Genomic DNA, 26,142 nt, shown 5'->3' on the forward strand with positions numbered 1-26,142 from the left:
TTGTAGGTTAAAGATCCTCATGTAGACAAAGTGCATTCAGCCTTGTGAATACTGACAGTTTTTCAGAGGTGTCCTGTTGACAACCTCTCCCCCTCAGCCTTAAAGTCAGTGGACTGACATTAAACTGCACTATGCCTCACCCGCGCGAACCATGACCTCACACCAGCCCTAAAAGAAAATTTCTCACATTCACGCACAGTTGCACAGGCTGGATCAATGCTTTCTCTTCAGTCACTCTGTTTTCTTTTAGGCTTTGGTCTTCCCAACTGGCCGTCTCCATCTTTACTTTATGTCTCCAACACAATCGTTTGTCTGTATGCTGCTAACATAGGTTAATGATGGCAGATGGCGGGGTGGGCTACGGCATAGAGGAGGTGGTGGTGTCTGGGCATCAGTTGCTGTGACACTGGCTGCCATGGGGAGCATATGTGTCCGGGTGAAGGCTTTCTGGCTTCTGCCCCCTTGACTTCTGTTCCTTATCCTGCCATGGTGAGGGCTGTACAATGAGGAGAACATGTAATACAAGAGGAGTTCAAGAAAGTCAATGTAAAATACTGTTCATGGAAAGAAGAGGCTTGTGTTGTTTTCTTGGCTGCACATTAAAGAGTCTCTATCTGTTCTATCTAACCACGGTGCTGATATCCACACAGAAGGATAATTTGCCACAGTCTGCACAGTTCCCACTCTGCCTGGAACACAATAACAGCTCTCATCTAACTGCTCACGATGGTAATCACCCAACCCAAGCCAGCAGAGGATTGCAAACCATTTTGACACTCTCATCACCTCCAATCTCCCTGTTCCTGCTGCCACCTTCTCTTTTCTCTGTCACCTCAACAAGCTCCTCTCTTTCACCCGAGTATTGCATCAACCTGATTGGCAAAGCAGCGAACGGTGCGACAGAGATAGAGTTTATGCCTTCCTCCTGCCTAACTAGTGGTTGCAGCAGGAGTCACTCCATTCCTGTGAAATGAGATTAGACCGAGCAGCGGCTGTCATTTCTGCTTCTTAGCTTTGATCCGCTTCTGACTCATGCACAGAGGAGAGACACCTCAGGGGTCCTGGGAGGCTGGTGGACTGCCATGCTTCACTCAGCACCTCGGAGATCTCTGACAAACGCCAGAGCCCCAATCTGCATTCGCAACAGGGGTGCATCTCCAGCTCTATTCTTACATCTTACCGCGGGGACACTGGTCCAAATCGGCGTCGTTCTGTGACACGGCGAGCGCTTCAGCCTCGGTAGAAAATGATCGAGCGAAGATGAAAGGCAACAAAGCGGGAGGAGGCAGGAGCTCTGGAAGGAATCAAAGTGATGAAACAGATGAATGAATGGGTGTAAAGGTGGTTTGGTTGCACTTTCTTGTCTAGGAATGAAGGTTTTACCCTTAGAGAATACTGTATATATATATAGTTTCCAAAAACATTTTTCTTTTTGTTCTAAATTACATATAAAGTCATTTTAAAAAAAACGGTCAATGACAGAAAATATTCGGTTAACGCAACCCCTGGTCTAACCCTAACCCTAGGTCTGTGCATAAGTAACTTTCTCTTTAGGAATAAACTTGCTTCTTTGTCCCCAAACCTAACCCTAGGTCTAACCCTAACCCTTCTTTATTTTGATTAATATCGTCCAAATTCTTTTAACTTTAATCCTCCAATTCAATTCAACAACTTTGTTCTAACTTATGGAAGATACAGCCTGTGCCTGTGCATTAGTAACTTTCTCTTTAAGAGTAAGATTACTGCCTTGTCCCCAAACCTAACCCTTCTTCCCTAACCTAACCCTAGGGTCTAACCCTAGGGTTAGACCCTAGGGTTGGTTTTTAACTGAACCAAGTTTATTCAGAGGAGACAATAATAAGGTATTTTATACATTTTATTCCCCTGTGCCAGTGCCCTCCGCAGTGCTCATCTGGAGCACTGCGACTTTTCCCTAACCTAACCTAGCCAGAGCCTTGGGAATCCAGCTTTAGATCTCCCTTTTTATCTAAAACCTTTTTAACTGAACCAAGTTTATTCAGAGGAGACAATAATAAGGTATTTTATACATTTTATTCCCCTGTGCCAGTGCCCTCCGCAGTGCTCATCTGGAGCACTGCGACTTTTCCCTAACCTAACTCTACGTCTAAACCTAACCTGAGCCTGTGGTTAGTTGGCATCTATCCTACCTCAGCTCCGTGACCCAAACATCATACAATGGCTCATTGTAAACAAATAATGTACAATTGTTAAGAGAGAGAGAGTCAAAACTGGAATGATCGATTACAACTATAGGTCACATCGATGCTTATTGTTAAAGGATGTAACAGAGCTTGGGGAAAAGGGGGACGGGGTGTGAAATCGAACTGGATAAAAATAGAAGGAAAAAGACAAAGAATATATAACCTACTTTTCCTTCCAGTGTGGAAAAAAACAATGAATGGTAACAGAGGAAAATGAGAGATTGGAGAGAAAGAAGGGGGATTAGTGATGCTGCTAAACGGTGATAAAGAGTCTAATGTAAGATGAGAAGCCACTGGACAAATTCTCAGCAGGTTAACAATGGCTATGATGCACTCAATTGGAGGGCTTCACTCATGTGTGGATGTGTATGCATGAGTGGGTGGGCAATTTTCTAGCTGCAGCTTTGTGTGAAGTGCAATCAATTGTGTTGTGCATTTATTGTGGGTTTATGTCCATTCATCCAGAAAAATAAAGATCACGTTTTCCCGTCAATCATCATCCCATTTCATGTCAAATCATTGTTAAACTTCTCCGTCTTATTGGACTTGTCCTGGCTGTGTGTTTTACAGCCGCTCTCCTCTGCTCGCCGTCAAAACCCCAGCGAGAACCACATGTGAGTAAAGGTGGCGGTGATCCTGATGCACCCAGACAAGTGCAGTGTCTTTCGTATCGTCCATTAGCCCAAATCTCACGTATACAACGCATTGCGGAGATTGAGGTCACCGTAGATGATGACAGATAATGGGATGCCAGTGACAGCTAGGCATCTCTTTGTACTTTACACATGAATACGTTTCCCAATCTTGTCAGAGGCATTAGTTCTTATGGCTGCGGAGCTGCGCTTCACTAAAGTGGGTCTGTGCAGTGCAAGAGCTGCATGCTCTCGTTAGATTAGATCCAGAGAAGGATGGATAAAAAAACATCTACAACAAAGGTTTTCTGATTAATAATTTACAAATGATTGATTGTGCTTCTTGCCATTTAGAGTTTCTCCACATTCGATCGTTGACGAACAGGAAGAACTTTGAGCAGAAGCTAAGAACGGGCTTTTATTACAGGAAGAATTGCCTAAAACTTTTAACACAAAGCACTTAAAAGTCTTGAGCCAAGCCTCTCAAATACTGGTCTGTGTTTGAAGCTACAACAGGTCGGCTTAGCGTAAAGACTGAACATGAGGAGAAACAGCACTTCATAAGCAATGAAATCCACTTCCATCACCTCTAAAGCTCCCTTATTAACACATTAGGTTACATGTTGTTTGTTTTATTTATAGGCATACCTAAATTATCTTGCTTGTTGCGTGGCAACCTCTCCGTAAAAGCAATACTCGGTGAAGAGAAGCACACAAATAGTTGATGTCACATGTAAAGCAGCTGAATAGGACTAATTCTGACAGCAGCACCTCCCCTATGCAGATACACAGTGAACTAATAAGTTTTGGCTGAATGGCTGCAAATGCACCACTACTAGCAGTTGCATCAAAACAATCCCATTCAGATCATTTTGTTAGAGTTTACATCTGGTTTTGCTTGATAACAGAGAAAAAAAGGCTTTTGTGATTTTCTGAAACCAACAATTTGGCAACCACTCTCATCTCAAGAGTAGTCAAAGACCCTAAAAACGTATTTCTTGATTTCTTTCATAAGGGGCGTAGACAAAGAGACGAGCAGGGTTGTGGTGACAAGAGACCGTGAATGCTCCCCACCCCCGACCTGGTTCTGAACCTGTCCTGGGCCGTGCACTGTGGAAGATGGGGGAGGGGAGAGCTACCGGTGCACATCTCAGGTAGCGCCGCAGATAAGAAGAAGATATTGTCATCATGAAAAGGCCGTCCAAGCACAGGTCAGGTGCTGCTTTCAGAGGCCTAGGGGATCAAAATGGCCAGACCCAGCTCTGGATGCCAATACAAATTCTCCAAATGTTTACCACAAGGAAACACCGTCCACATCTTTGGTTGCTATCACCAAATAGCTAGCTCCATCTATGCATTAGTGATGTCTTTATGTTCTACTTGGAAACATCCGGAATGGCGAATGTACATAAAAAACAAGAGTGACTGCAAACGGTTGGGCAATGGGGAATCAACTTATACGCTGACGAGGCTTTACTGTTAGCGAGGGGTTTCTACACGATGCCAGTCAAGTCTAATCAAACCACACCAGATGATTACCGGATCTTTTGATTTTTAAACTCCTCATAAATTAAATATGTACTGTAAAGTTTTCCCCCTAAACTCAGCTGTGATTGCTGCATATTTAGTCATGAATATTTAATGCTGTCAAGAAATGCAAGATCTTAAATTGTGTCTTCAGGGGCTCTAAGACTTTCCACGTCAAGTCAAACATGAACTTTGAATTGACCATAAAAACGCTATCAAAACTCTTAGTGCTTCTTGCAGAATATTTTTTATTTACCTGCTCAGGGTCTAGAATAAATTACATTTCCATCTGTCTCTCCTCTCCGTATGTTTTTTTTTTTCTTTTTCTACCACCTCATTTTATCACTAACACCGACTGAACAGTGTCAGATGCTATTTGCAGACGGGAATATTAATGAAAGCAATCCGTGTCTCGGTGCTCTGCTGTAGACGCAGGCTGATTTGTCCCCTCACAGCTTTATTGACATCATTCCACATGACGTGCTGTTTGTCTCCTGCATCCTCAATCTAATCCTCAAGCAAGGAAAACACGCGGTAATTAAATCTTACGCATTCACCGTAACTTGTAAAAGGGCTTGTGGTGAATGTGCACGCATCGTGCCATTTTCCCCAAGTTCTGAATACACGTATTCACTCAGATTTAGTGTCTTTTTTTAATGAAATTACTTATGAAAATGTAAATATAAGACACATTTATCCAAAAACGTTCCTCTAACATTACTCACGTCCTGCTCCACAATCCTGTTCATTCATCTCAGAGTAAAACATCCCCGCTTATCGCCTCCTAATAGGCGCGTATTCATAAAAAGGCCCCGCTCATATTTGACTAATATCCACTGACACAAATCGAGATCTGATTACTTAAACACACACACACACAGAGCAGGATCCTCCGGCTTCCTTGTGCGGACAAAAAATTGCTCTCACGACGCTGTTCGTGAACGCTCTGAGAGCTAATCACGTCTCATGTCTGGATTAATGTTTGATTCCTTTACTCCTATCCTCTTGTTCTTGCTTCTGAATGATGCATGTGAGTGTGCATGTAATACACGTCCATGTCCACGTTAGTTTTTTTCCTCAACTTCTGCAGCTCGACAAAGTCACGTGTCCTGCAGTTTTCGTACGCATCGCACTGCCAGTGCGTTGTCAGTGTATAGATTCGATGAGCAGTTCCATTTCAAGGGATTATAATCCCGTTGTCTCTAAACTGCATTGACAGCCTCGTCATATTTAACCGTGAATCCTTGAAGGAGCATGATTCACATGGATGCAACCCACGCATGAAGACTTCATTTCTGCACGACTACCCCTAACCCCACTACCTTTTTACTTTCGGTATATTTTAACCTCATCTTTTCCTTATTCTTCAGATCAATGGAAATGTCTTTCCTTTACTCTCTCACATGACAACTAATACGACTTTTCAGGGTCCGATTTTCCACATCCAACAAGCAATTTGACATGAATAAGGATTGCAAGAAACGTAAAGAAGAAATTAACCCAAGCCAGATGCCTTAAGACGAATGAGTCAAGATGGACAATATCCTCCTTGTATTGTCTTCACGTCGACCGTGCACCTTGACCCCTCCTGTTTGACTATTCATTTATAGCCAACTGCTTTTCAGCTAACTCCTATATATTGGAAGCTTCTTTGCAGAATTCATGAGCAGTAGACATATGTTCTCTATAACAGCCTTAAATACACTGTAAAACCTTTATATAGTTCCTATAATTCGGCGAAAGTAGCCTCTTTTTGGTGGGTCTGCATTGCAGGGATTAAGAACTAACTATGCTTCATAGGACTCAATTTTTAGGGTATTTTTCGGGTCCTTCGGCAGGGTTGGTAGTTTGCCGGTACAAGAGAAACATTTAGTGGCGCAACGCTGAACACGCTGTAAAAAAATGAAACAAAACTCGAAGAAATAGACCAACGGTTCACGCTACATCGAAGGTTATTTGCCAGGTTGTTCACACAGGACTAAGTTAAGTTGACGTGCCAACCTCAACCTGCTTATCAGATCACTACAACATTCCTACTTCCTAGTTATCCTTGAAGGTATGTAGTTCCCCTCAAAGCATTTCCAGAACTTTAATCTATGTGACTTTAATTTGTAATAATATCAAGTTATGAGTGGGAGCAGTTTAGGGTAGCCATTTGAGTCTCTAATTAATCAAAAACAAACAGCCTGGTGCCTAGTCATCAATTAAGCACTGAACAAAACTGCAGAATTTTGGGAATTCAACCTACGCAGAGGCTACAGGGTCGCTCAAACCGAAACTGAAGAGTTTAATACGAGAAGAGATAGAGATTAGAGAAAGAAGCCTTTATTGTCATTGTACAAGGACAAAGAATGAGATTAAGAGTGCTACGTCTCAAATGAGTGAGATGTGGCACTCTTAATCTCATTGTAATTTATAATAGCTGGTTACCTGAAGCACTCTATGGAAACACATTGAAAGTAAATCTATACAAGCATACCAGTTTTGTCAACTCAGACCTTCTCTCGTCTAGATTGCGCTGGCTGAACAAATTGTGAAATCAGCCTGAAACTGCTGAGTTCAGTGTGCGTAACTGACTGTGTAAAGCGTCCTATCGTGGATACACAGATTACGCCCTCTCTATGAATGCTTAATGGGGTAGTAGTACAACTATGCTTCCAAAAAGGCTTGCCACTCACTCCTGTACAGCGTTGCCCTTGGTAAAATGTCCCTCTTGGACGCCTTTTGTCCACTAGTGACAACCCATTTTTATCTCACACTTCATTCCTTACACAGGCTCTGTAGACATGCAGTCCCCATGGAAACAGCCACTATGTTTTCCTTTTAATTGGCCCCTAAATGCTTGTCCGCGGTGTGACGGTGCCCCCAACATCGAAGCTTCTGATTAACCCCCTTCAATTTGATTTCATGCTCATATTAGCGTTTTGAGGGTTGCCATGGGACACCCAGTGGGGTTTGGTCTCACTAATGGAAGAAATCACTCGGCTGGGCATGCACTTCACAGGACTGCCGCATGCGATTAGCTCCTTTGACTCGGCCGGACCCTCTTGGAAAGACTTATGAGCTTGAGACTTGGCGGAAGCCAAATCGTTCTCCTCATCTCTCGTCTTTCTTTCTCCCTCTGCGTCAGTAGTTCTGTCGTTGAGTCAGCAGTGCTTTAGACTTTTGCGGCTGTGAGGCGTAAATAGGAAATTATGTTAAGCGTGGCAAACAGAAGAGTGGTTGATGTGTCGGTGTGTCAGGATTATTTAAGATTATCTTTGTTATAGATGGCTGTTCACAGAGAGAGCTGGCTGTTAGTGTGCGCTAGTGTTTTTGAGTGCTGCAGGCTCTCACACACATGAGCCTCACAGTTGCAGCCCATTAAGGGATCATCAGTCTGGAGAGGCACCGCTGTTCAGACTCGCAGGGAACAAATTGAAACACGGTCACCTGACCAGAGTCTGTGCCTGATGCTCATCACAAAACCAGCAGTGAAACTGTGGGAGCGCTCTGCAACGGCCATTTCTGATAACAGCAGCTTTCACGCTGTACTGAGTTTACATCTGAGAGCCTACACTTAATTAATGTGAAAAGAGTTTTGATTTGGTATGTTTTGCATGGTGAGTTCTGGGGTCATAAGTAATGCCAGGAAGTGTGATGTTTTTAATGAATATAGCAAACAAGACTAAGAGTCTATTGCTGCCTTCAAATAGAATTCATGAAATTGGGGTTATGAAATGGGAAATTTTTGGCGTTCCAGTGGTAACTAACCGTAACTACTGGTGCCTAGAAGCCACTGAGGCTAACCGTTTAGCAAGCAATTAATGAGGGACCTTAATGTGAGATATGCAAAGACACAGTGAACTATTGAGGTTGTTAGGAATATCAACATTTCCCTCAGACGTATTGTAAAATCACAAAGAAAACAGGACTAAATTGCGACATACAACCAACTTGTTAACAACGACCTTTTCAAAAATTTCCACTTATGAGGTTGTGAATACTGTAAAACAAGGCTGTTCATATGGAATTTGTTTGTGAACATGCTAAACAACCACATATACCCAAAGTGATACCGTTGGCTAAACGCTAACATACAAAACATGCTAGCATGAAAGTAATGGCTCGTTTAGCAAGCAGTAGCCTATATACTATGGTCATCATCTTTGTTAAGCATGTTAGCATTATAAAATTAGTTTGGTCATAAACCAAATTATTTGATGAATAGAAATTACTAGTCTGGTGGGCTTTGCTATCGCCCGCCTCTTTAGTACATTAGCTGTTAGCTAGTCCATTCACTCCAATGGGAGACATGCACCTGAGCACAGATTCTTTCACCCCATAGTCATAGTCAAATAAATTAAATACTGGACCCATTTTAAACAGGCCACATATCTTCCAAAACTATCCCAAAAAAAATGCTTTGTTACAGGTTCTCACAATATCTGGCAGCATCTGGCAACATCTCTTTAAAAAAAAATAATAAAATAACACTGTTAAAACTTTACTGAATGAATGCGTGCCTCTGATTTTCTCCTAAACATCTTTCAGATTATTTATTTCCCGCACATGTCATCTTCGTCATGGCCAAGTGTTACCAATCTTGTGTTGACATAAGCTAGCCTGAACGCTTTAAGCTAATGTCCGCTAACATCCGCGCACATCTTAGCTAGCAAATTGTTTAAAGTATTGAATATGGCTGTGTCAATGTCTTCTGTTAGCAAAAGAAAATATAAAATCTTTCATTTATACTTTACTTAGGAACCTTTGATTTTTAACTTTAGTGCAGCTTGGATTTGAGCATCTTCGATTAAAACACTGAATCTGCAGCTGCCTCAGTGTATCTCACCAACAGTGATGCTATATGTTAGGTTGCTGTGTTGCAATTGCGTTTAGAAGCTTACCTCTGTAACAGTGGGGTATACAGTGAATTCATAATTGTATGTTGAATAAAAAGAGACCCCCAATATTGCATATACTGATTTTTTTCTACCAACCGTTCTGTTCTCTCAGATTCTCGTCGGAGAGTTGTGTGCCTTCTTCACCAAGGCAGAGGGAACCCAGGAGAAGACCATTGTCACTGCAGACTGCTGCTACTTCAACCCCCTGCTGAGACGCATAATACGCTTCCTAGGTACGCCAGGCGTTTAGTACTACACAGCCCCTCTGCTCTTTACAGGCCTGTGAAATGCCACTTTTATAGCCGTTATGTGCGACTTTATCAGTGAAGAGTGGGAAACGGCGAGAAAAAAAATATCAAAACCCCGACGAGAGAAGAGGTTGAATTGTCAAAACGTGACCTGCTACACCTCAGTTTGTCAACCAGAGCTTGTGCATGTAACTGTTAATTGGATGATAAAACGTGGTGAAATCTTCGAGGCAGAATATTCACGATCCTAGCAGGAGGACGCTCATGAATATTAAACAGCTTGCAAATTTGCATCTTGAGCTGAATCGGCTGAGGTGAAGGCTTCTGTTGCAATTTCACACCTCAGCTGATAATAATGTGTCGGAGCTATTTTAAGGAGGAAAAACATATTATCAGACGTTTTATCTCTAAGTGTTTTGATCTCACTTTCCGTTAAATATCGAATGCTTTTCTGTTTGTAAAAATATGCCACTTCTTTATCACGTTTTCCACCAATTTTCCCCACCTCTCTGTCGAAACTCTTCCTCAAACTTTTCTCCCACCCAGGGGTCTATGCCTTTGGCCTGTTCACCACCACCATTTTCGCCAACGCCGGCCAGGTGGTGACAGGAAACCAGACGCCTCACTTCCTGTCGGCGTGCCGGCCCAACTACACCGCGTTGGGCTGCCAGTCCACCATGCAGTACATCACAGAGCGCCGCGCCTGCACGGGGAACCCACTGATCGTCATGTCCGCTCGCAAATCCTTCCCGTCGAAGGACGCAGCGCTCAGCGTCTACTCGGCGGTGTACACAGTGGTAGGTTGCAGCGTGCTGGAGGTGGTACAGCTTTCATAAAGACTTTTGACTGCATGCTGCAAGCACTTTGAAACTCCGCTTTCACCATGTTATTCCAGACCACGCATGGGAGAGGGCTTTCTGGCAGAAAACCTGATTCCTCATCTGACTTCCTAAAGCCTTTCTGCTAGAAAGCTTTCCTGCCCTAAGCCCTGAAGGCAAACTTCTCCCATTATCAAACCAAAACGAACAACCTGTTTCATTTGAGTGTGGTGTGTGCATCTGTTTGGTCGTGACTGCTCAGACTCAGAACTGATCTAAGAACCAACCATCCCATCTTTCTGCAGACTTCTGTCTGAGTCATGAAGTGCTAGCTAATTTTGCTAATGTTGACACAGTTTAAACTTGTGCACAAGCCTCCAGATGAAATAGGCTTTTCTCCTTATCCTTTGTACTTCCACCCACTATAAAATAGGGAGGTGAAGTCCTGCCCCTTCTGGTTGACCGTCATGGGACCAGATTTCAGGAAAAATACTGATCAGTGATGAGGGACAAAGGAATTTTCTTTCATCCTAACCCTCTTAAATTGCACATATGATCTGATGTTGACTATATTTTTGCAGAATTAAAGTCCCAAAGTGTTCACCTGAAGGGCTAGGTTGTTTCCTCTATGGCAGGGGTGTCAAACGCATTTTAGTTTGGGGGCCACGTAACAGCCCAATTTGATCTCAAGCGGCCAGACCAGTAACATAACAGAATAATACCCTATGAGTAACGACAACTCCAGACTTTTTCCATTTGTTTTAGTGCAAAGAAGAGCAAGTAAATTAGGAGAATGTTTACATTTAATACAATGAAATGTATTAAGAAAAATTTGGGATAGCAGTTATTTTCTTTGAAAAATTGCAGTCTTCTATGTAATTTTTGTACTTTGCAAATTCATGCTGCGGGCCAGATTAGACCCTCTGACGGGCCGCTTTTGGCCCACGAGCCGTATGTTTGACACATGCTTTATAGTCTATTCTGTGTTCAGTCTGAACCCATCTTAATATAAAGCTGTATTTTGACCCTGACAGTTTACTGCTTGCATGTTCTTTGTGGCGTCCTGCAGATGTACGTGACCCTGGTGTTTAGGACCAAAGGCACGCGGCTCACCAAGCCCACCATCAGCCTCACGCTCCTCTGCCTGGCCATGCTGGTCGGTGTGATCAGGGTGGCCGAGTACCGCAACCACTGGGCCGACGTCCTGGCGGGATTCTTCACCGGGGGAGCCATCGCCGTGTTTTTGGTGAGGAGAGAAGAAAATATTATAATGACGCGAAATCTGACAGGAAATCACTTTTATTTTTTCCTGTCCACACTTTCAAGAGTCAATCTGGATATGGAAGGAAACAGATTTTATCCAGCAGTAGGATCGAGGCCTAAGAGAAGATGATATCTGATCCTGTGTCTTTGAAACTTGCTATGATTTAAGCAAAGCTTCATTTTTTGACTGCCTCTTTAAACATTAAGTTTAACCATAAGTAAAGGAGAGAGGAAGTGGGTAATTGGCCATTTTCTGAGCAGCGCTCATTCACTTCACTCCCATGGCACTTCTAAAGTTTACAATGATGCTTGGCGTTCAAGTGGTAACATGAGTCATAACTTGTAAGAACACCACCTCGATCGTTAGCGTCTCGAAACTGCAGAGGCTAATCAGCAAGCTTACGCAAAGCCATAATGAAAGGAGGAGGCAGTTGGACATTTCAACATTTCAACATTTTCCTCAGACACATTATAAAATCTGACTAGAAATCTGTAGTATACAGCAGTGTAGTTGAGAGAGTCTCTTCAAAAAAGTAGTTTTCACTTGAATTGCTCTGTAAAGTTAGATTGTCTCGCTTTGAGTTCAAACCCCTTGAGCGACAAAAGCTACGTTGCGGACATCGCGTGGCCTTGTTGCCGCGGAAGCGCTCGTTGACGTTGCTGATGACATCATCGGCTTAAAAGCTACATGACTGGTTGACGCGTCAACCAAACTGACGTGGGCAGCGCAACAGGCTTCATATCACCTGCTTTCACTGGAAATTCCACTAGTGTTAGCGTAGCATTAGCATTCTAATGTAAGAATGCTAATGGTTTGGACGCTAACCTTAGAAACTCTTCAATTCAGTTCAATTTCATTTATATGCCGTCAATGAAAAATTCAAATTGACACGAGATGTTTTACAAAACCCGTCCGAAAACCCCCAAAGCAAGCGCTAAGGTGATGGTGGCTAGGAAAAACTAGCTTTTAACAGAAACGTCGAGCAAAACGTAGCTCATATGTGGGGACCCATCTCCTTGAGGCCAGCACTTGAAAAAGCAACATAATGTTTAGATTTCTGAACTTTATGTACTTCTCTTTTGGAGGAGAAAAGCTGATTTGACAGAAGTCTACTAAGTTTGTCAAGTGTGGCGTAGGTAGGAAGCTAGTTAGCAAGGCATGCTAATGTTTCCAGCTCACATTAGGGCAGATACTTACATATTTTGTCCATGGCGTGCAACTTTACAAACCTTCAAATGCTGAGTCACACGCTGCTCTTTTTAAATGCACACTATCCCGACTCGGAGAAAAATTGAATGCTTCAGGTTCCAATCTCCTGATCTCCTTCTTTCTTTCCTCTCGGCCTGCCTCCAGGTGGCTTGTGTGATAAACAACTTCCAGCAGCTGCAGCCCGCTCCTCCTCCGCCGCGACCCCAGCGCCCTGAGTCGGTCCTGGGCATGCCGATGGTGACGCTGCCCTGTGTGGAGAGTCCACTCGAAAAGTTAAGTGGCCCTCAGGTAAGGGGCGAGGGTGGGTGTGAGGCACGACCGTGCTCCCCAAAAGGACCGAGATACACACCCCTTGTCTCTTAACTGAATCCCCCTCTTGTTCCTTCCCCCTCCCCCCCAAAAAAAGAAATAAAATCTCCAAACATGCATGCTCCGAGCCCCGCGTGCACCCCTCCGGTCCTGACAAACACACCCAGGTGAATCCTTTAAATCTCTGCGCACCAACGCCTGCTTGTAGCCTGATAAGAACGCAGGTGAGATTTGTTGCAGTGGTGTGAAATGACTAGTCTAGTGTTTGCCTCCCTGAGAGGCGCTACCTCGCTGCTGAAGCCTGCAGTGCTACACGTTCTCTTGTTATCAGGGATTTAGAGTGTCACTTATATCTTTGAGTTGAGTCAGGCAGACACCGCTGCGATGCAATATAGCATTCGGATTTAATGCAAAACTGGAGGAAGAAAAAAAATAAAAAGGTAGACGTGTCCCCTTAAAGAGGAACTACAGTTTTTTACAAGCTGGACCTTATTTCTGGCATAAAATACGATCATTTACTCACCTATGTAACTTTGGCGTCATTTGGAGTCGTGCGTCAGATATTTAGATATACCGCGTATATCCATATAGTGGGAGTGACTGGGGCACCGAAGCGCAGCCTCTAAATAACTAATAATCTGCCAGCTGTTCCTCTCTCTGCCTCTGCATACTCCTTTCAATGAACTTCTCATCCGTATACTCTGGCTCAAAACAGTAAGGACATCCATCATAAACAAAGTCGTCATCCACAACCTCAGAACTGGAAAAATATTCAGCCATGTTGCAAAAAACGAGCAAATTACAGGTAAACAAGCCCAGGTCAGAGGTTAGTTGGTCAATCTACAGACCCTGGATGATGATAACAGGTAAATATAACAACAATACACAACAACGATAACAAAATATTGGTGAAATAAACGAGTTTCGCGGCAGATAATGCGTTATTTAGAGGCTGCGTTTCGGTGCCCCATTCACTCCCACTATATGGATATACGCGGATCTAAATATCTTCCGAACGACTCCAAATGACACCAAAGTTATATGGGTGAGTAAACGACCGTATTTTATGCCAGAAATATGGTCCAGGTTGTAAAAAAACAAAGTTCCCCTTTAAGTTGTAACTGGTCTTTAAAAAGTGCTGCATTTCCTAAAGAGATTCTCTCAAGGGTGACGTACGTAGGAAGTTGTCTTGCGTCCTGTGTGGTCTGTCGCCGTCACTAACCCTCACCTGACTGCCTCTTTTCCTCTGTCTCCCCCACCTCTCCTCTCAATCTGCTCCCTTGTCCCTCACTCTCCTCCAGCATCCTGCACTCGCCTCCTCCTCCCCACCTTACAACGCCTACATCCAACCATTCTAACATTCGACTCTGAATCTTTCCTGCCCCGCCATCGACCACCACGCTATCTCCGTCAACTATTTCTGTTTTCCGTCCCCCACCCACCCGCACCCCTCATTCCTTGCATTGCTCTTGATTATTCTTTTCTTCACTTTTCTCTCTGCTCCGCCCTCTCCCTCTCTCCCTCCCCCGTCCTCTCTCTCTCTCTCTCTCTCTTTCTCTCTTTCTCACTCCTCTCTTCCCCCTGCAGACTCCGCGTGGATCTCCGTTCACCGAGATCACATGACCATCAGCCCTATCGGTTCCCCGCCACCCCCGATGTCCTCATACCGTCTCGCTCCATTTCCAGCGAAGTCTAGACCAGCCGGAGCAGCACTTGCCGCACTGCGCCGCCCATCCGGCCGGGCGGCATGCAACGCTGCACCGCTCCTATTCCACGCAGGTCTAGGCCTCACTTAATATACATGAAATGAAGCACATACAAAAAAAAAAAATCCCTTTTACCCTCTCAAGCCCTGGGGAACCGATAGGCTTTAAAGACTTTCTCTTTGCTGGACGTCCAGTAAAGCAAAACTCTGAACACTCAGTACAGTCAGGTACATCTCTTAACATTTTTTGTATGAACTTCAGTGGTGTGGTCCGTACAGGAAAAAAAAAAAAACTGTGATCACTGAGAATGTCCACTGGTTTTTGTTTTATTTATTTATTTATTTATTTATTTATTGTCTGCAACTGTACGAGGAAGGAGGCGCGTAAGCTCCCAGGACACAGCTTTCATGTGTGCTGACTGGAGGTTGCCATGTTGGACCAAAGAAGCCCGCCGAAGGAAGACGTGTGCAGCTGAGATTTACCCGTTAAAAAAAAAAAAAAGAAACGCATCCTTTTAGCAAGCCATACACACCTAATCTCATCCCATGCGCACACACACACAATGTCACACACTGTAGTCTGAGTAGCGGCGCCCTAGTCGGCTCTGGATGATGTTTGCTCAGATCAAAGGATCCGTCTCATATCTCTCAGCAGAAGCAGCAGAATAAAGCAAACAGGATGAAAGTGCAGACATCTTCACTTGGCTATCCTCTTGTTTTTTTTTTTTTATTTATTTCTCTCAGATGCCAAAAATGTGTTTGCCAACGTGAAATTCGTCGGATGAGACAAAACCCGGCTGCAGGTGGCACAACAGTGAGCCGTCGCATTCGGGAGTAAATATTAGTTTTGGGGTTTTTTTGTATCTTTTGAGACGAGGAGCCTTCATACAAAACTCTCCATGCGGTGCCAATCCACTTTTTTTTTGTCTTCGTTTTTTTGCCGCCAAGCTGCCAGAGTCGCGTAACTACTGCTGATTCCCTTCTGAGATTTCACGAACAGGTCTACGTAACGTACACGGCGTGGTTGCCGTGAGCGCCATACGTGTGGCTCGGACAGTTTTGCTGATTTTGATTTGCACACGCCTTTATATCCACGTTTTTTTTGTTTGTTTTTTTACTCCCCCTCCCCCACCCATCCTTTTCCCTCCTTCACGATCGCACATTTTTACGATTCTGTTCTCTGTGGTATCTTGGCTATAATACCGACACTGTGCTGTGAAATGTTTCCCTCTGCTGGACGACACACACACAGAAACACACAAGTTTTTACAAAGCACATAGACATACTGAAAGCACACACCACACATGCACTTACATCCTTCTTGTTGCTCTACATTCCTTCCCCTGATCCACTTTCTAACACTGAAACCCCTTTGTATGATATTGTACATATTATTTTGTATTGAGAGTGTGATTTTTACACCAAGTGTCACCAACACTCACTGTAGAGACCGGGGGGAAAATGTTGTATTTATTGCGAGGGTGGAGAACGACGCTGGAAAATACCCATCTTTGCATCAAACTACTGTATCTGCCCACTTGACTTGAAAAAGTCAGCCTTTATGAATTTGAGGTGTTTTCGGTTTCTCATTTTATCATAAATTGCACGTTTTTGGTTTTCAAACCTACTGACATGTCATGTTGGCAATGCTAGCATAAATCAAGCTAACCACCTGGATGTTAAATCAGAGAGATTTCCATTCACCGCTGTCCCGTTTCACACTAGTCAGTCACCAGCCACCAGATGAATATAAGTATCAGCTATTGTTAGCTAACTTTAGCTTATAAACATTCCACTACGTTCACCAGCTAGTTGCTAACGTGTGTTGTTTGGTGCTATAAAAGTTAGCTTCTCGCCACATTGGTAAATGCGATCAGTGAAACTTTCACGGTTTTAACGTAGCGTCAAAAACCAAAACAGTCATCTAAGTTGTGCTAAAAGGCTTCATAGCACTTTAATAACTGTTTTCATCAAGCTAATTTGACCGACTCTTGATTAGTGCAACTTTAAGATGTTGGATCGAAAACTATTTGCTGGAAAAGATTCTTTTTAATGCTGGAGCTCACAAGATTACTCACTTTTCTGTTCGTCCAACGATCTTTTAAAGCTAGGCTCAAAAACGCAAGAGTTTTAAAATCCTATCTGATTTTTAAATCACGTTGCATGACACACTTAAGGAGAATCCTCACAGATAGTCTTCTCTCTAGTCTTGGTCTCTGCAAGAATCGAAAATGACCCTTGCGGGATGTTGTTTCAAATATCCTGTCAGATCAGGGAGCACGGAACCGTCTAGATTTTAAATCCTAAATGTCAAACGTGTTTGATATGAATCAAAGCGACCTTGATGACCAAGTGAGTGGCTCGGGAAGTTTAAGATCTGTGAACACCTCACATCACTAGATAATCTGGGCTGAGGTCTGAGTTAAAACATAGGATTTTACATACTAAATGATTTTGTTCTTCTCACCCCTCGTGCTTAATGGTGCTTTAATATCTTACTTATACAGTTTAATTTGGCTGAGTGAGCTCTCATAAAACATGTCTGTAAATCTGACGACAAGGCGAGAGAAATTTCATTCCCTTTCATTCTAAAAACTCACAACATAAAACATTAATCATCTTCTGGGGTTCCACGAGTATCTACAGTATGAGCCGGTAAGCTTTCTACCAAGCCATGTGCTTTATGACCATGGAGAATAACATCACCCTTACATGTTAATCCAGTCGCTGTCATCTCAGATTCACTGAATATGTTTGTTTTCATCGTGTGAGCAGAAGAAAATCATAAAAAAACTGTGATATTTTGGCAACTCTAAGAGAACCGGAGTTACACGCTGCACCACCTGCACAGATGTGACGTTCTAACCTTTGACCTTTGCTGCATGACGTCCCTTCGTTTCTTGTTTTTCCTCATTTCTCTCCAATCTTCAGCATCCCGATGAAGCAGAAATGCCTTAACACAATTTCAGTGTAATAAATTAAAACAGCAACAGCCTGTAAATCCGACTGCAAGTGCAGGCTTCTTCTCATTTGTGCAAAATCTCCTCAGTGACGGATCAGCGTTCACAAGGAATTCACGGATGAGGTACGAGCGAACGAAACAGCAAACGGGGGGAAAAAGCCTACGCGGAGAGGCAGATTCTCCTCTGGTTCAACTCCACAGCTTTACTTTCCTGTCAAGTCTTTAGAGACTCGTGTTTTAAATCAAAGAACTAACACACCGCGGTTGACTGACATGTGAATAAAAAGCACCGGTCTCCTTCAGATCTGCAGCTCTGAGGGAGGACCTCGTTTCCTTTCATCCCGCTGCAGAAAAAAACTCCTCTGTTTTGTAAAGATTTGTGTGATGCGAACAATAAATGGATATTGCAATAAGAAAAGACGTCCGTGTCAGTCTGCGCCGTTTGTGTTTCCTGCTGTGATCACAGAGTGAGTTGGTGTGATTTGTGTGTGTGCAGACGGGTTTAGACAGTACGAGTGTGTGGTATGTTTCTGTCTCTATCCTTTTAAACTGTGCAGAGGGGAAAAACCTTAAAGTCACTGTTTTTTGTCAGATCTGAATGCAAGGTGTATTGATCCGGCTTCTGAGGTACAGCATCAAAGTTTTGAACTAAGGTGCGTCTCCCTCTTCATGAGATGATTATGTATTACTGAACTGCTGAACTATAGTTCAGCTGTAAGAAAAAAGTCAAATGCATGTCACCAAGTTCAAGGATTCACAACTTCAGATTTTTTTTAAAGGCGACTGTTACGTGAAGACACCGACTAGTCTCTGGTGACTAATAAAAACACAGTGGAAAGTAATGCTTTGCAACAATGAAATGTATACATTTGACCTGAATACATATGCTGAGAACAGACAGCTCATGTGCTACACACTGTGCACTGCAGATATGTATAGCCTGTATAAAAACAGACAGCAACTCAGCACCATCAATTTAAAAATATGCGTTATATCTCTGAAGCCTTTTCTGTGTACTGGTCTAATGAATTTGAAAGAAATTCAGCATCAAATAGTTGACGTGCAGCCTCCTTCTCTCTGTTACCACAGGATTTGGATCGTTTCTCTGCTAACGTTAGCCGATGTCTTTTCAGATGCATTGCAGTAGTACTTGTGTTGTATTTCAGGACTGACATGTCACAGTAGCATGGGCTTCATCTTCAGTGAAGTACTTCCACACACTTGATGAACCGATGCTAGCTTGCGGCAACGATCCACAGTGCTCCTCACTTGTCTTCTCGGAGGCGTCCGTGTTGTTATTGTCATGTGATCAGTGACTAGACGACGTGATGCTAAAAGTGCCACAACACAGCAGTGACTAGTCTACTAGTTACTAGGATACTGGCAGCCAGCATTTTCAAAATTGGCACATTGATTAAAAACCCTACAGCTCTCAACATTACACGTAAGTGATGCTGAAAGTGACAATTCAAGCAGACAAAGGAAGCTCTTGAAGGTCTGTAGGGAGTCATTACCTAAAATGTATAAACAAATAGTGCCGAAAATCCTGCAGGAAAAAAAGTACTTTGCGTAAACTGTATAATATACACACATGATGTGATTTATACCCAGTATATCAATATGTTACGTTGCCGTATTGTTATCACGCTACTATTTTCTTATAGCAGCTGGTTGAGTTTTTCTTCACTACTAGATTGTCCGACTATTAAAGTAAGAAGAAATAGAAAAAACAATGTTCTGCTTCACAAAACTATTTTAGATTTTTGGACGTCCGAAAAAGATGCAGTTATCCTATATGTTACGGAAAAAACGTACATAGAAAGGAGATGTTTTTAAGAGAGACGTCTCATCGACCAAGTGTCGTGAATTGCTGCTGTAAATATGCTACGTATTTCCACGTAAAAATGCGAAGTAGAGAAAGCAAACTGTAGTTAGTAAAGTAGAAAAACTTTATTATTATTAGTGTCCACAACTCCACTGTCTTAGTATTGCATTTGCAGCTGTGAAGGTAGGTTTGTATCTCAAAGTTGTGGCATGTGATGGTGAGATATTTTCTTTTAACCCCTTTTCATGGCTCAAGCTTTGAAAACACTCAGTTTTATACTTGTATCATACCTGATCTTATTCTCTCCTCCAACTCTTCTCGTTTGCTGCCTCAGTGCTGCCACCATGTGGTGTAAAGTGCTCTTACCCAGCATTTACATTAGTTAGATCTGAACATTGGCATTGATGCATTGTGCAAGAATATAAAGAGAAATCTTAATAATTTAGGATAAAAATAATTGTGGGATCACTTGTGCAAGTTGATAAGGAATGAAAAGGTAAAAAAAAAACTGCATGAAATTAAAAATAAAACAAGCTCACTTTGTGTCTTCTCACACAAACACATTCTTGTCTGTTAACACCTGATTGGTCTTGCTCTCCAGAACACGCGTTTGCAGGTCGAGCCCACACGATGGCAGTGTGCGTCATGGTCGCGCATGTGCTCGGGAGCAGAGAAGACGACTCCAGCCCCGGCATTCATCTTTCTTTCCCAGACGTGGAGAGATTTCTCAAGCTGTGTCACGAAATGAAAGGAACAATCAAATAGTGGCTAATGAGACGATCTGCACCTGTGCACGCTAATGAGACATAATGAGATCCATTTTCTTAATGTCACAGATAATGGTGAGGATTACTCCGGTGTCTGCGCGCCCTTCACTCCGAGCGCCTGATTTTTCACAGCGAGAGGCTTTTTGACTGATTTTTAGGAACCCGTGCCCGAGAAACGGAGAAGTGCGCCGAAAAAGCTGATCAAAGAAACCTTACAGTACAGCTGACACTAATTGCAGCCGGCTCAATTCTCCAGACTTTGGAGAGATGCACCTGCAATTCCTGAAAAAAAAACAAAAAAAAACTTGAGCTTGACTGAATTTAAACGACCACCAAACATCCCAGGCAGAGAGGTTCAAAGGATGACGCTGTTTCCTTCGTGAAATCCCACCTGCAGCGTCTCTCTGCCTTGTTTTTTTTGGACATACAGGCCTCATTAGTGTGGGCAGCACATCTCCACTCTGTTAGTTTGCTGGGAATTTTAATTCCGCCGCGTCCTTCTCCGCATTCCAATGGCAAGGATTTTCTGGTAATTTTGGGTAATTTTCATATTTTTCTGAAGGTAGACGTGATCAGTGCGACCACGTTTTTTGATTCTAAGCTGAGACAGGCTGCTGTGGACGAAGGTACGCTGGTGAGACGCTGTGTGTAAATGGACAGCAGTACTTTGACAGTATTAGACTATTTAAATATCACATGGAAAAGGATTTGTGCGTTCTGCCATCTAGCGGCACCGCGTCATTGGCTCGGTTCACACCTGGTATTAACGTGTGTCCTGAGTTACTGGATCACAAGTACCCAGGTATCCAGCGTAATATTAAACCTGATATTAAAATGCATTTCGGCATGCATCTTGAGGCATCACTCAAGATCTGAGCGCAGTTTTACGTTATTGTGCTGATATCTCAAATGCATCGTCAATGCGTCCCGGGTGCGTTCACACCTGCACTTTAAGACCAGTTGTAATCGGATTACCAAGGACCTATAACAGACAGACATTTGTCACAACTTTAGTCTTAATCTGGAAACGGAGAAGGCAACCATTTACTGCTGGGTAATGTGTAAATTTTCATTGGTGTTCACGCCTAATCCTAATCTAGTGATTCACGTCAAGTAAGAAAGTAGTTAGAAACTCTCTTACCAAACACAGGGCTGCCGTACAACGTTGCAGGTGCGCTTTGCTTTGTGGTAGAGCAACTAGTGTGTTAGCTTAGCTGCTGTTTCCTGTTTCAACGTGTTAAGGCAGCTCCCGCGCTAGTCACGGTAAAATTAATAAATGTCATTAGGAACAGGGGGTTTTCTGGTCGCGCTCCTGATCAACTGCAGGCAAACATCTTGGTCGTCTGAAATCTACAGTATGTACTGTGTATGATATCAAACGGGGCGAAACCTTTCATGAAGCAATAATGAATAATGTCTATTGTGTTCCTTGTTCAGTTTCTTCCCTTTCTTGAAGATTGCCCCCGTCTTTGGAGGAGCAACAACAACAACATGTCCTTCCCGATTTTGGAGATAATGTTCCATAAAAAGGGCGACACAGTGGCGTGGTGGTTAGCACTGATGCCTCACAGCAGAACAGAAGGTTCCGGGTTCAAATCCATTGGCCTTTCTGTGTGGAGTTTGCATGTTCTCCCTGTGTCTGCGTGGCTTCCTCCCACCGTCCAAATGCTGATTAGGTTCGTTGGTGATTCTAAATTGGCCGTAGGTGTGAGTGTGAATAGTTGTCTGTTTCTCTGTGTTAGCCCTAAAATAGACTGGAGACCTGTCCAGGGTGTACCCCACCTCTCGCCCGATGACAACTGGTATAGGCCCGCGACCCTCCAGAGGACGAGCATTTACAGAAGATGAATGTTCCATAAAAAGTCAAGGTAATGGTAGAACATTGTCGTTGGGAAGCTTAGGAAAGGAGGCTTTCTCCTTCCAGTACCTTGTTGGATTCATCTTCATGGGCACCACAAGGCAGGAACGCTATCTGATGTCTTTATTTCCACCTTTATTGAGTAGATTTCTTTTTGTTTGAGTCGTTAAATTTGGACAAACCTGGAGATGATGTGATGAAGATAATCCGTAAATAGTGAAGTGAATAACATTGACCATCTTGTGACAATTCAGTGTTCTGCTGGGAAACTTCTGGACCTGGCATTCATTGGTGTGGATGTTACTTAGACATGTAGCACCCACCTAGACCAGACCAGGCACCCCCACCCCATAGCAATGACACTCCTTGATGGCAGCAGCCATCCCCAGTAGGATGCAACCACAAAAACATATAAAAAATAATATAAAAATAGTAATGATAGTCGTATTAGTGTAAGAACCATAACATGAATACAGGAAGGTAACGGATGATATGATGGATAATTATAATAAATATTTTGTAGTTATTTGAATTTAATGGAGCCTTCACAAAAACCCGAACAATCCAATAATATCTTTTAGCCATGGCAAATCTGTCAGTGCTTTGGATTCCTTCACATGTCGAGCTGCAGGGGGGAGTGAGGGGGGGAGTATCTGAAAAGTCAGCAGGCCTCCTGACTTTTTTTTTTTTTTTCCTTTTCAAAATCACAAATCAAAGAGCTTGGCACGACATCATGTAAATTTGGGGGCGGAAAGTGTAGGTTGGTTATTTGCTCGGCGCTCGGTAATGATCAAACCCGCTAGCTTGCGAGCGGTGACACACCACGCCGGCTTGCGAGAGATGCGTCGTGGCTGATGATTTTCTGGACAGCTGAAACCGTCTGACCGCGTAACACATTCACAGCCCACAACATGCATAGTCTGTTTAATCCAAATTTATGTTTTTTTCTTTGTGTGTGTGGGCTACTACGTGACGGTTAAGGACCAGTCTCTAAATTACTCAGCCTGTAATCATGCAGAAAAGTGTGGGGACGTGTTGAAGATGGAACACGATTGCAACGTTAGTTATGAGTGGCATATTTTGACAAATATGATCGTCATGAATCACGAGCAGAGTCACAGGAACGTCACCGCTATGAAAAGCCATAAGCAGACGTCCACTGAGGAGTCAGCTAATCAAGTTAACAGCTGCTGAAGCGACCGTCCTCTGAGGCCTTTATCTGGTCAGAAACTACCAAAATAAAAGCACAAATGTTCTCCATAGTGATTTACACACCACAGACCTTTAAAATAGCAATATGTGAAGCCCTTCACATTAGTTCAGAAATAAAGTCTCAACATGTTTATGCAGAGCTGCAAAATGCATTGTCCCACCTTCCCCCAAACGTCCAGCCTGTCCTGGTTAACTCATAGCTACATACAAGTCCATTGTGGTGCGTATTGTGTTAGTGTACTGTGTATATCTGGATTAATAAAACTGTAGAGCCCTAATCTAAAGTGTTACTGATGCGTTTGGATGTTTTAACGACAAGACATGATAAAACAAAGCAACAGGTGAGAAGCTGGCAATGCTTCACTCAAACTAAACAAATTTGTGCAAAAATATTTAGTATCCTGTTGAACCGAGTATCGTGTAATCGTTACGTAGTCATTTTAGCGTTTGTAACTAATGAAACGGACGCAAAAAACTTGTGAAAACCATCGGGAGGTGTTCTACGGAGGATAGAAACAGCCAAAAATGAATAAATAAATAACTCGACAAATTAACAATATCCCAAAAAATAATAAAATAAAGTGTAGACGTGAATTAGTTTTAAAAAAAAATTGCTTTTGGTTTGTATAATTTTCCTGATTTACTTTCCCATTTAAAGGGGAACTACCGTTTTTTTTACAACCTGGACCTTATTTCTGGCATAAAATACCATCGTTTACTCACCCATATAACTTTGGTGTCATTTGGAGTCGTTCGGACAGTATTCAGATCTGTGTATACCCATATAGTGGGAGTGAATGGGGCACCGAAACGCAGCCTCTAAATAACGTATTATCTGGCGCTAAACTCGTTCATTTCACCAATATTTCGTTTTCGTACGCTAGTGCTATTCCCCGTTGACTCCAGAGTTACATGTTATCATCATCCGAGGTCTGTAGATTGACCTACTAACCTCTGACCTGGGTGATGTCATCTCTGAGTGCCGCGCAGGGTTCTACTCTCCCCCTATTTATCTTTCAAACTAATCCATTTCTGTTTTTTCCTTTTATATCATACATTTCTGCTTTATTATGCTCATGTGGACATCATGGGGTCAACAGATTCACCTACTGGTTAATAAACCAGATCAGAGCATCACAGATACGATTACGTCCTTTTAACAATAACTATTTTCGTGACACGTTTCACGCTTTTTTCTTTCTTTTTTTTTAAGCAGAGATGGAGCACCGCCCTCCCTGTTCCCGGCCTATCTGCTGGGATATGGGGCCGCCGCTGTTTCTAAAAGCAGGTGCTGCTTGGTCCGGGACATCAGTTTCCCCCTGACAGTTTGGAGATGAGGCGCAGTCGGTGCTCCGCGGAGGAAGTTGCACATGTCATCATCGGTGGTTAAGTGGAGGAGAAGAGACAAGCCGGATGAGTCATGATGGAGCAGACAGAGACTAGGAAGGAAGGAAGGAAGGGAGTGTGTGTGTGTGTGTGTGTGTGTGTGTGTGTGTGTGTGTGTGTGTGTGTGTGGTATTGAATTTGTATAGAGGATAAGCTGTAAAGCAGGTGTAGAGAAACTTATTCCGCCTTCCCTTTCCCCTTTTTCTTTATACATGAAGAATAATGCACGGCGGCGCTCACGTTTCCACACATGGCGCGGACGCCAGATGCCGGCTCAATATTAATTTAGTTAAATTATAATTGTTCAGGCAGAACTACGGGCTGACACAATGAAATTACACATAACTGTGAGGTATTGATTTTGTGTTATGTGCAGCGGGTGTGAAATAAATTGAAAGTATTACCGCGGCATCGAGCAAAGTGCGCAGCGGCGACAGGAACATAATGTATACACTTAAATCCACCCCGTCTAACATGACTGGCAATTACACGTGCCCATTGAAAGGCAAGAGGATTCAATCAGGCGAAGTTGGGGACGCACATCCAGCGGAGGAGAGGGGTTAATTAGTATACTTGGCGTTAACCAAGCGTGCAGGATGTTGAAGGGTTGAGGGATAATGTTTGTTTAGATACACGGGGCGCGGCGTCCACGGATAATGTCTTCATTAACTATTGATGCGCTCGCAGGCGGATGGCCGCTGTATCTCCTCCAGCTCATACATGCTGCATTTCCTCCACCTCTACACCTTTATTTTTTTATTATTATTATTTTTATTTTCCTCATTCTGTCTGCTTTACCCAAGCGCCCAAGAAAAAAACCCTCCTTCCTCTTTCTTTCTCCCCTCATCTCCGTCTTCATTCTCTCCTCTTTCCTTGCGTCTCTCTTTTACTTGAACATAAGCGCAAGGTACACACTGCCCGCCCATCCACCAACCCCCCCCAACACACACACACACACACAGCCCTTCACTCCTTGCATTATCTTTCCCGGAAATTGCATTTCCAGCACAGCCAGGGCCCCATTATGAAGAGGGAGCGACATGCTGTAACCTTTTTAAAAAGCCATTAGTGATGTACCTGCCCCTCCCCCTTTCTACCCCCCCTCTAGACCCCCACCAACCCTTGCAATTCATACGTACCCCCCCACCACCACCACCACCAACCCCTCTCTCTCTCCCCACACACACACTAAAACACACCGCCTCACCCCTCCTTCTCCCTTGCTTCACCCTCCCTGACCCCTCCCCACCCTTATGGCAGCTGTAATGTTATTAGGCCGTCCCTACAGCCATTACTCGGCCAGCAGCTCTCCGC

General features: G+C 43.3%; 1 protein-coding gene across 1 annotated transcript in view; it reads left to right on the top strand.

Annotated features, from left to right (window-relative positions):
* The window catches only part of plppr2a (phospholipid phosphatase related 2a), a 41,034-nt gene extending 25,946 nt beyond the window's left edge, over positions 1 to 15,088 (top strand). The window contains exons 3-7 of the mRNA XM_084569953.1: positions 9,377 to 9,497; positions 10,059 to 10,309; positions 11,400 to 11,576; positions 12,948 to 13,075; positions 14,700 to 15,088. Of these exons, the coding sequence (XP_084426079.1) occupies positions 9,377 to 9,497; positions 10,059 to 10,309; positions 11,400 to 11,576; positions 12,948 to 13,075; positions 14,700 to 14,808 (786 nt within the window). The 3' untranslated portion in view covers positions 14,809 to 15,088. The remainder of the gene's footprint in view (positions 1 to 9,376; positions 9,498 to 10,058; positions 10,310 to 11,399; positions 11,577 to 12,947; positions 13,076 to 14,699) is intronic.
* Positions 15,089 to 26,142: the final 11,054 nt, after the last annotated feature.

Source organism: Chelon labrosus, assembly GCF_963514085.1.
Source record: "Chelon labrosus genome assembly, chromosome: 21".
Classification (NCBI taxonomy): Eukaryota; Metazoa; Chordata; class Actinopteri; order Mugiliformes; family Mugilidae; genus Chelon; species Chelon labrosus.